Genomic DNA, 11,797 nt, shown 5'->3' on the forward strand with positions numbered 1-11,797 from the left:
CACAACTGTATCAGTTGTATAGTACCCCAGTATTGATTACCACAGGCACCGTAATCAGAAGTTATTTATGTATGAGGTGACTTTAAAAGCCACATATTTCCTGACCATCTTTATAGTAAACCAAATTACTTGCACAAAAGTCTCCAATATTTACATGTCAACTATACAAGTAACACAAAAACTCTCAGTTGAGCACCAGTGCTGACTTAAGGGAGCAATGCCTTCAAGTCAGAGTATTAGTATTCCCTAACACAAGTGAATTCTGATATGCTTCCAGAAGTTTCCCTTTGCTGTACTGGTTGCATTCAGATCGCTTCTTTGTTCGTGTCCATCTTCCACATTCTGAGGAGATTAGTAATAGCAGCAGTTTTATAAGATGTGTAGGTGTCACGGGCAACTTTCACAGCATGATCAGTTCAGATCTTTTTAAAAGGCAAGACCACAAAATCCACTGATCTGGACTGTAACGCTTTACATGGAATGGAGCTCATTAAATGGAGTCTCTATAGGGTTAACGTAGGAATAAACAGTTGAAACAGACTCAGCTTCTGTGTGCAAACAATGGGATGTCCAACAGTGGCAGAAGTCCATATTTAATTTGTCCCAATCCTCAGTGAATTACACCAGTCATGTCACCTTGGTTTAGAGTAACCATAAGGACTCCGAAGAATCAGGCTGTCGTGACTGGGTAAGACATGAGTGCTGTAGTATTCGACCAAACTTCCCATGTTCAAAAACATGACGTCTGAATCCAGGTAAAACTTGCAATCCTGTTTTAGAACAAAAACATACGTAACCATCAACTCTAATTTTTTTCCAATTCCGTGTTTAAAAAACACCACATCATCAGAACTAAGAAGGTTTTTCAAATGTGCTACTGCTTTGCAAACTAGTCACCTACAAAGGTAAGTCCAAATCAGGCTCAGGAATTTAATATTCCTTCCTTCAGGATTTGACTGGAGCTGAAATTTAAATGTGAACGTTTACGGCTAGTTTGTCTTTTGCACAATACAGCAACTCAGAAGCCCAGCTCTGAGAACTCTGACTCTCATCCTAGACCAGATATTTGTATATCACCTTATTTTTACTTTTAGGAATGGGAAGAAGTTTAGACTAACTTGTAATTTCCAATATAAACCTATACACAGGCACAATTTATACACATATATACATGAAATTCAAACACGTACATAGGGACACGCAGAGCGGCTACTAACCTTTTCAAAGATTCTGTAGTTTCTCACTTTTTCTGCAGATTCATCCCATACAACCAATACCTTGAAGAAGAAAAACACAATCTATTCAGTCTATGCTAATAGGTTCTTGTAAGTCAGTGTATTAAGGAATTAGTTACAATCCAGACCAAAACAAAAAAACAGAAAGAAAAAGGGAAATCACTGAAGTTACAATAGTGATCGTCTCAGATTTTCTTGTTTTAAGAAAGAGTGAGCACATGTAAATTGTTAGGTACTTTATCATGTATATGATTCAGTACTTCTAAATTGAAAAAAGTTGGGGGGATGGTATAGATTCACAATTTCAAGTTACCTTTCCTGGCTTAGTAGATGAGTTCCTAACACAGTACAATCCGTTTTGTGGCTGTCCCCGTGGGCTGCTGGCTTTAAATATCCTAGAAATAATACAACGATTGCAATATGTTAGCACTTTCCAAATCAGATCAGTAAAATGTCCAGATTCTTAAAATTCTTACAAAAAAAAAATCATCTCTCTATTTCAATTGTAATAATTCCTAGAACACCACAGCTGAAATAATTTCACTGTTCTAGTGTCTGAACAAGCAACACAGCACAAAGTATCTGGTTTTCTGTCCCATCTAGCATCCTGGCAGAACAGCCTTCTCCAGATGGAGCAAAATCACTGTGCATTTTCAATTGATACATGAGCACTGAACTAACTCCCCTGAAGAATGATTTCCTTATTAAAGAAATTTAAATACTTTTATTAGATTTTTAAACACAAATTTTACCTACAAAATTATCTCTGGACTACTATCCAGTACAGCTTTTTGTAGGACTTCTAAGCCACTATTTTAAAGTCACACTCTACCTTTCAACTTCGAAGGATTCAGTGGTGTTAAGAAATATTGAAGCAGGTAACCCAACCTGTAAAAAAATATGAAGAAAATTAATCACTGTGCAAGTTAACGACAACTCAAAATGTTAGTAACTTCTTTTGCAAGTAAGCTACAGCCATCAGTATCTGAAATTATTAATGGTGATTTAATTTTTCTTTATGCTGCTTCTTCTATTACATCATCCAACATTAAAAGCCAGAATTTATCAAGGCATTCTTTCAGGCTCCAAAACAAAGAATAAAACCAAAATCACACAGCACTGTTTTCAGAAAGTTATTTTTTTCCCCCAAAATACACATTAAAAAAAAAAAATCACAAAAATATACATAAGCAAGGAAAATACTCTGACAATGGATCATCTGCTTCATCTTACTTTTTCATAGTCATCATCAGAATCGTCATCAGGTTGGTTTGGCTTGGAGGGTACTGCTGGTTTTTCAAATGAGAAGCTTCTAAAACTCTGTCCATCTGGTGGTGATCTCCTGGCAGAAACAGAACAAAAACTGAAGGACATCTCCTCAGGAAAACAGAACAAACATACACAAAACACTGAAGGGATAATAAAACTAGAACTGAAGAACAAGTTTCAGTTTAGCCCTAAAATCACAGATTAATTTAGGTTGGAAGGGACCTCTGGAGATCGCTTAGTCCAAGCTCCTGCACAAAGCAGGTCCAACTAGATCAGGTAGCTTAGGAAACCGTACCCAGTGATGTTTTGAATACCCTCAAGGATGGCGATTCTGCAACCTCTCCACAGCAACCTGTTCTGGTGTTTCACCATCCATGTGATGAAAAGTTGTTCCTAGTATCTAGCTGTAACTTCCTAGGTCGTGACTTCTGCCTGTTGCCTCTTATCCTATCACTGCAGGCCTCTCAAGTCTTGCTCCATTTCTCTATACTCATTAAGTAGTTGCAGACAGCTGCAATCCTGCATTAGCCATGAATCCGGTTCTCTCAGCCTTTTCTAACACATCACGTGCTACAGCCCACCTTGGTGGCCTTCTACTGGACTCTCTCCAGTATATCAGTGTCTTTCTGGGAGTGTCTTTAATACTTGTTCTTCACAGCTGTTACATAATCCAGTGGACAAAAATATTTTCATCTAACTCATTTTCAGAACTAGTTCAGCATCCTTTACTAAAGCTGATCCTAATATAAAATCAAACATGTTTCCCATCTCCACAGAAGCCTAAAATAGTTTCCACAGTTCATTGAGGTTCTGACATAAATGCATCCCATCCACTGTGATCAAAGGCTTTGAAGTCTTTCAGACAGACCTGAAAACAAACCAACTACAGAATTTTGGTGTGGGTTTTTTTTAAAGTGTAGTTCATCTACTGTTTATTTCTGAATTATCTCAGAAGCTAAATTCATTGCAAAATTTTCAAATAACAAATACAGAGGCAAAAAAGCACAACACTGAGGAAGAGAGGGATCTTGTGGGGAAGAGAAACAGATGCCTATGTGAATCCGAGGAATATGTCTGCCAGTGAGGGAACTAATACCCAATGGAAAAAATTAATAGTGCACTGCATTTGCATACTTACTGTAACTGGGGACATGAAGCTTTCTCTGGTCTGGGCTTGATTCCAGGGGGCTGATGGCTTGGCACAGGTGGCTTTGGGAGCACCAGTGGCACAAACAGTCCAGGTTTACCATGTTCCCTTGGCACTCTGGGCTCTACTGTTTTTTCAGTAACCTGTGACAGCTTAGGTTTATTGGCTGGTAGTGGAGGAGGAGTTCGCGGTGAAAGGTTTAACGTTTTTAGCTTCTCACATCCTTCTGAAGTAGCAAGAACTTGAGCTAGAGGCAGAGGCTCTGGAAGCAAGGAGCAAGCTTCTTTGACACACAGAGGCTTTTTGAAGAGAGGTAGAGGGGGTACAGGGGGCAGCTGTTCACTTAGTCTCCGGCTTGAGATCTTCAGATTAGGTTCAGCTCGGCACTGTAACTGGGCTTCTCTCACGTTTAAGATATCCTCTAGTTTGATGTCAGGTAAGCTTCTTTTAGGAGGTGGTGGTGGTAATGGCACAGTAGATTTTCCAGCATAGGAATTTGCCCTTTGTTCAGAGTAGGCAGCTTTCCTGACATGAGGAACTGGTGGAGGCGGGTAGGCTGGGGGCAGGACCATGTCTACAGAAAGAAAACATCAAAAAAAGAGTGACACACTGAAGGGAAATACAGTATGTCACAAGAAACAAGACTTTTCAGATTTATTTTTTATGTGAATTAAGTTATATCATCGGCATCAGATCTGGCAGTACCCAAAAGCTGGATAAGCATTTGCCTTTCAGCATGAGTCTGAATATGTAGTAAACTCCTGCAATTTTTATTCAGACACGGCTTATGATGACTTTACAGAGTTCTCCTTTTGCTAAAAATAAAGGCAAAGATGCTGCATTAAAAGCATTACCCTTCCTCCAAATCTGGTGACCAACTACAAGTCCTTCCAGGGCAGGAAGCCTGCAAGAAAACATGCCCTTAAAGGCATGTAACACTTTCTGTAAATTCCTACCTGCTGTTACCAGGAACTTTTGACCCTAAATATCTCTTAAGATTAGATATCTTTGAGTTACTGCAGTTATTTTGCCACCTGCAATGCTTAAGATATGACTGAACCCAAATAATAATTGGGCATTCTACATGAATACTGCTTTCATTGGTGGCCTTTCATGGGGCCTTTTGGGAAAGTCGTCACATACCATCTTTCATTATGTCAGAAGTATCTGGCTGCAAATACGACTCATCCTCTTCCTCCTGGTCATAATCTGCAGGTAAAAATAAAGTGTCAGGCTCTGGTAAGTACTCCTGGAACCAAGAAAGAATACCAAGCACTTACTGCTTTTTAATAAAGAAGTATTTTTCAAGGTTTTGGTTTGGGTTTTTTTAAAAGGTAAAAGAAATGAAAAATTTCTGCTATTTACAATAGGTGTTTCCTTACATTTTGATGTAAGCTAAGAAAGCCATTGCTTGCAACAGTGGGAGATGAACTACACCACACATTAAATTTTCTCCATCTTTCAAGTTTAAATTTACTTTCTGGTGACAACTTCTAGTGTTACAGCTTCTCTGAGAAAAATACAAATCAGTTGCAGACACACAACCAAATGGCTGCACTGGCAAAATAGGCTGGAAAAAGAAACAACATTCCCAAAAGCTAACCCCAAAACAGGAATATTGATGATTTTGTAAGACACAAGCCTGAGGAAGCCCAGTGATATACAAAGCAATTCTTTTGCCTTGCTCTCATAAGTACAAGAACAACAAAAGGAGGACCACCACAAATGGCTTAAATGGTTTCACTGTTGCCTTTAACTGTAAGTCAGAATAATCAAGGCATGAAAAACATGCTACTTCCAGACAATAATATCTCATTTCCTACGACAGGAGCCTCAAGGACAAGTAGTAGTATTTTCCCAGAGGAATACATCAAAAAAAAAAAAAAGAAAGTAAGAGTATCTGATAATCACTTAGTGCTTCTAATTTTCTTAACTGAACCTCCTGGTAGGCCTCCTAACATAATTCGTATTGCATACAACCCTTCTGTCCCATAAACACACAAGTTCTAAACTACAATCCTACTGATGAGCCTGTTTTCCCCCTGCTTTGCAGCAATCCAACCGGATTTCCCACAAAGACTTACTCCTGCCTTTTTGTCCTAGTCAGGAAAAATAGTCAGGAATAATAGTCAGGAATTTCCTTTCAGGAAATGAGAGTACTTGCTCCAGTCAACCCTGCCCTAAGAAATCTGAAAGGGCAGATGTTACCCATCATGTAAATGCCTTGTAAAGGAACTATGCTGAACCCTGAGGCAAGGCTTCTGCCGATTTTACTAACTGGTTTTTTGACTAGGAAGGCATTCACAGCACATTTCAGCTTCTCTAGCTGAGAGGCTCAGCCAGAAGCGTTTACTATGAAACAACTACTGCACTGAACAGGTATCAAACTTTGAATAAAAAGGTCTATGCTGAGAATGAGATTTTCAGAGCCTTACTTAAGAAGTTTCTCAGTTAAAAAAGTTTCTCAGTTTGAAAGTCACTGAAGAATGTTGTCTTGTGTGTTTCACCAGACCCAATTCTATGCCTAATTTAAGATCTTCCTGAACTGGAGGGATGATCAATTCTGTTTCATATTAAACAGACTACAGCACAGATGCAGCAACATCTCAGTGTGGGTTACTGCTTGTTTTGTGGGATAGGTGAGTTAATTTTGCAGTATGAATGGGAGGTAACTAGCTCCACAGCATTTTCCTGCATTGTCTCTGCATGTTTTCAGAACATACTTTTCATAGAATCATTAAAATTGGAAAAGACCTCTAAGATCATCTAGTCCAACCATCCCCCTACCACCTATATTACTTACAAAGCCATGTCCCTCAATACCTCATCCAGCCTTTCCTTAAACACCCCGAGTGACAGCGACTCCCCCACCTCCCTGGACAACTCGTTCCAATGCCTAACCACTCTTTCTGAGAAGAAATTTCTCCTAATTTCGAACCTGAACCTCCCCTGGTGCAACTTGCAGCCACTTCCTCCTGGTCCTGTTGCTACCTCTGAGAAGAGGCTGTCTCCCACCTCACCATAACCTCCTTTCAGGTAGTTGTGAGAACAATAAGGTCTCCACTGAGCCTCTTCTTCTCCAGACTAAACAGTCCCAATTCCCAGTTTTAAGTGACTAATAGCTTATTATTGTATTTAATTATTGTCACTAATATTCAACTATCATCATAAAGACCACTTTGTATTTCCACACTATGACCTATAGGCATACTGGAAAGTTTTACCTTTTAGCTAGATCTACAAGTCTTCATAAAAAAATTAGGTAGTATTATTAGATTGTCAGACACTTTCTTCAAAGATCTGAATTTCTTTAGCTACCATTTATTTTTATTCATAGTTTATGGCACAGAATATCTGCTTCTGATTTAAAATTACAACTACATGCTTTGTAAAAACAAGAATCTACGGTTGGAGATTGGATCAGTTTGCTTAAGCTATGGGAATAGCTCCTGCAGTCATAAAGAAATAAATAAGCAAGCAAATAAGTCTTATTTATGAGTGAATGTGACAATGATATCAATGAATTTGTCACCTTCATTATCTGCTGAATGATGAGAATACTTGATATCAATGGGACGTTCTACCGAGCCGTAGAAACTGTCTGCATCGGAGCCAGAGTCACTGCAAAAGAAAAGACAGGGTACCAGGTACCTTTGGCATCACTATGTTATGGATCTTGGGACAGTAAACATGTCTGGTAGCAGGACTGAAGCACTTAAAAAGCAGAAGCAACTGATTCCTGTTTCCCAGTTAAGAGCCAGGTATGTTGCTGCTGTCATTTTAGGTTTTGTTTTACACAAAACTGATGTTTAAAGTTCTCTTAGTAACCAGATTATTTTTTTGGTCTTAGTATTCTTTATGTGTTGGGAAGGCCTTTCATTGTTGGCCCTTACTGCACCTATTTAACAGTAAATTACTTGTAGGTACAAAGACCCCCAAAACACCATTGCCAAGACCTACTGTGAAAAGGATAGCAAGCACAAAGATTAAGGCTTCATACCTGAACTCTACTATTGTTTCCTTCTTCTCATGGTAGTGATCAATTTCCCTCCTCAGGGATAGCATCCAGTTCTAAATAAGAATAAAAATTCAACATTTAACACACCCATCTTCAAATCATTAAACAAAGATGCACAGTATCTGTCCCCTGTAAGAACAGAGGAACTGCACAAGGACTCTACACTGAACTAGTGTTTATCCATGACTTTGTGTCGGTATCGAGAGGACTTATCAGTCAAAATGTTTTGCCTCTCTAACATGCAGTAAGAATGCATTAAAATATTAAACTTTCAGTTTGCAAACTTCAAGCTGTTCTTTCTAAAGCCAAGGACTTGTTCACAGTATGTTTATGGGTGAGAGATTTCACTGAATGGATTTCATACTTCAAAAGTTTAATATAGAAATATTTGTTCCTTGGCTAAAAATAAAGCAAGGAATATGGAGAAAACCATGACATCTAGTATGCCATTTATAGTAATTCCCTAAACTACAATTTGAACTAATGCTAACTGAATAGTTCAAACTTCAGAGCGGCCCAAAGAACTAGGTATATAAATGTCAGTGGACAGTTGCATGCCCAGTTAATTTAGATTTTAGGGAAGTCCAAGATTGACTTTCTTCACTTCAAGAAAAGTTATACTACAAAGTTAACTACTTTCTTTCACTCTTTCAAAGAAAGTTATACTATAAAAGAAGAAAGTCACCTTTCTTTCATCTTCAGAAGAAGCTGAAAAAAACCACGTCCTGTGCTTCTTGCTAATATGAACTAACTTGAAAGGAAACACATTGCTTGACGTTGTCTCCTCAGCTGCCCGCATAACCCTGAGAAACAGAAGAACCAATACATAAACACCTTATTCTCTAAATTAACTCTGCTCTGCAAGTCATAAAGGTCTAATAGAAAGCAGTTTTACCAGCCAGATTTGCTTTATCAAAAATAGCCCCCAAACCCAGGAAAATGCCACCAAAATCCCCATACTTGTATTTGTTGTACTTAGCCACTGAAGTGGCAGAAATGACAATGTAAGAGCACTGACAGGAGAAAAAGCACTAAGCCCCCAGCCAGACTTAAAAATGGATCCTTTCATCTGTACAGTAGTTTTACTAAATTGCATTAATTCACAAGCTTCATACCACAGCAATAGGGATTTAGGGTGCCTGTGATCCTTATTTCAGAAAGGTACAGAGGAGGAATTGAAACACAGGTTGTCCATGAAAGTGAGAACTATATTAGAAGTTAACCTAATCTTTCCACTTTTCCCTCAGAATGTTATTGTTTTTAAAATAGTGATTTTCATTCTTTTAAACCAAGCATAATTCAGCCTCTTTCACAAAATACATTAAAAAGGTTGGTTTATTTTTTCCCCCCAAAAGGAATCTCAAATGAGGAAATTCCTTAAACAAAAATCTGGTTGTAAATGCTCACTATGAGCCTTTGGAACAAATAAGAAGACTAAAATCCTAAGACTGAATAATCTAAAACTAACTTTAAAAGTTATTTAGCATAAGCCACAGAGAAATCTGATCAAAGTTTTAACAGTCATTACTGTACAATATTTCCATAAGTCTTTGATAGGTAGGGAAGATGGTTTGTAAAAATATAGGAAAAGAAAGATTGTGAAAGACATTTGGTTAGGTACCTAACCAAGGTAACATCGTGTTGGCCTCTCAATACTTAAAGATGGCTTATAAGAAAGATGGGGACAAACATTTTAATAGGGTCTGTTGTAAAATATGCCATTGTTGTGGTGAGTTAGCAAGCTCTGACATTCTAATAACAGATATTTTTTATTCCATAAGTTCAAGAACATTATGCAGTACAAGAATAACAGACGTTTACAAATACAATGAAATTGCAGTGGCTAGGACCAGTAATGTGGAATTTCTCTACATTCTCTCTCTCACTAGTCCTTATCAGCAGTTACAACACCAATTTTCTGAAGTTAGGTTGGACTTCTATTAGTAGGCTTTGTATGTAGCTGCACTCAGTCAGATTCTGATAATACTAGTTACTTGAAAGTTGTTATTTTTAACTTAAAAAGCAATTATTAAAATTTCTAACAGGTCGAAAAAGCAGACAGATATTCTGCACATGCACTCGCTCATTTATCACTCCTGTAGTTGATCCAATTTTGACACTAATTAGTAACTGCATAAATACTCCTTTCTGATTCCTTTCTGGTTTTGTGAGGAATGTTGAAATGACTAGAGAACAAAGATCTTCTGTCTGAAAGAGCCCACACGTATCTGCATGTGCAAAGTCTCCATTAAGTCAGTAAAAAAAGTAAGCCCATTGCAATTTTAACATCTTTGCTGGTTAAATTATGGAAGATGAAGGCAATAGGCTTGGAAAGCACAGCAAACTTAATATATAAACAATCTGAAAGAAATACATGTCTTGGAGTCTGAGACCAGTGCTTAACCTAAACAACAAATATAGCTAATTTTAACTTAGTTGGAAATTAAAACCATAGCCCTCTGCCTTAAGTAAAAGGAGCTTGGGTGTTAAGCTTGGCACTCACCTGTTATAACCATTCAAAGAAAATGCACCCTGGGGAGATGCAGATGTGCTGCTCTTAAAATAGTAAATACATCCCTCATGGATAATCACAAATCTCAATGGCCCTGAAAAGATACAGAAAAAAAATGAGCAAAATATAAAACCAAGGGAGTACATAAAGTAGAGCCTCTTAACTTGGGTAGAATTACAGTTGGTAGTTTTATTGATGATTACAAAAGAGTATAAGCTAGTTAAATGACAGCTTGTTGATGACCAGCCACATCATAAAGCTGTCCATTCAGTTTCAGGACTAAGGATGCTTCCTTTGTTTCAGAGGCAGCTGATCTGATAACTTGAAAAGAAGCCTAAGAGACTGCATGTCTGACCTTCACCTGTGCTCCTTCACTAGAGAAATAAGCCACTGTAAGAATGCAATCTAAAACAAAATGGGAGAAAGGTAACCACAGGCTACAAATACATATTTATATCCATCCCAAAATCATAACAGTATCTCCCTCTCTTCTTTCACTTGCCAATAAAATGGTGGGGTTTGTTTGTTTTTTTTTTAAGGGGCCAATATTACTGCCTTTATCCAAGGTAGCAATCTTTGTCCTTAACTATTTAAGTATAGTTTAGTTATAAAGGGACAGCAAATGAATATCATAAACCCCAAATCTGATATTTTTCCATGTAAATAGATTTTGCTTCCAGAAGAAATTACTGTTTTTAAGTACAGCCTAATGTTGGCAGTCAAAAAATTTCCATTTCACAACAGCAGTAGCAGATGGGGATACTTTTCCAGCACAGAATACCCAGCTGGAAAAAAGCTGAGTACCAATTTATTTTAGAAGAGAACATTTTAAATTGATACATAACCCAGGAAACTGCTTCTGTCTTTAAAACCTTACTTGTGAAGGACTAGACAAGAGATTTAATCAAGTAAAAGAAAATCAACCACAATATTTATCATTTAAGATTTATAGTTCCAAAACAATTAGGGGAAATTCTTTCAATATGGGTCTTTCAAACATATATTCCAGTAAAATCATAATCCATTACAGACAAAGAAGGAGGAAGAACAGCTTCAGTAAACAGGCTCTGCTAACATGAAATGTGATAATGATCTCAAAGGCAAGCATTTCAAACATTCAATTTAATGTTAATACCTCATTCAACTTACACTTCAAGATCTGCAGCTGAGTGCCTCCTTTTTTATGAAGATACCCTGATTTGGTCACTCCTCCAGGCATTGTCAAAAGGTTTTGTGCTCCAATTGCCTTCATTGGGACCGGCCAGACCTGCTCCTGCAAGGCCATCGTTCTGCAATGTAGAATAAACAAACCAGTTTAAAACTTAACTATTACTTTAAGAAATCAGTACTAAGAAACAAATCTTGCTTCCTTAAACAAGTTTTCCAAACAATGTTCAGCAGTCAAGTATGTAGCACAGATGGGTGTTCAAAGATTCCAGGAAGTTTGTAATGTATAAAAAACCATGATTGCAAAAAGTCCCCATTTATTTTTATACAGCTCACAAAAGGGATTGACAGTTGCTGAAACAACGGAAGAGTGCTTAATGAATGTTAAGTATTTATATTTTTAAAATGCCTCAGATAACACTATGAGATTTCATCAGGCAGGTGACTAG

General features: G+C 37.6%; 1 protein-coding gene across 2 annotated transcripts; it reads right to left on the reverse strand.

Annotated features, from left to right (window-relative positions):
• Nucleotides 1-632: 632 nt before the first annotated feature.
• On the reverse strand, nucleotides 633-11,470 carry SH3BP2 (SH3 domain binding protein 2; the record flags this gene model as incomplete). Of its 2 annotated transcripts, none has more annotated exons than XM_084267005.1 (12): nucleotides 11,331-11,470; nucleotides 10,173-10,275; nucleotides 8,355-8,472; nucleotides 7,652-7,722; nucleotides 7,184-7,272; nucleotides 4,795-4,860; nucleotides 3,643-4,225; nucleotides 2,469-2,574; nucleotides 2,068-2,123; nucleotides 1,549-1,630; nucleotides 1,218-1,277; nucleotides 633-770 (listed from the first exon to the last, which is right to left on the reverse strand). In XM_084267005.1, the coding sequence occupies exons 1-12, from the start codon at nucleotides 11,464-11,466 to the stop codon at nucleotides 633-635; spliced, it is 1,608 nt and encodes a 535-aa protein (XP_084123131.1). In that variant the 5' UTR covers nucleotides 11,467-11,470. The 2 variants fall into 2 exon arrangements, with proteins under 2 accessions (XP_084123131.1, XP_084123130.1); XM_084267004.1 differs by having other exon boundaries at nucleotides 2,469-2,577.
• Nucleotides 11,471-11,797: the final 327 nt, after the last annotated feature.

This window comes from Gallinula chloropus, assembly GCF_964237585.1.
Source record: "Gallinula chloropus genome assembly, chromosome: 7".
Lineage (NCBI taxonomy): Eukaryota > Metazoa > Chordata > Aves > Gruiformes > Rallidae > Gallinula > Gallinula chloropus.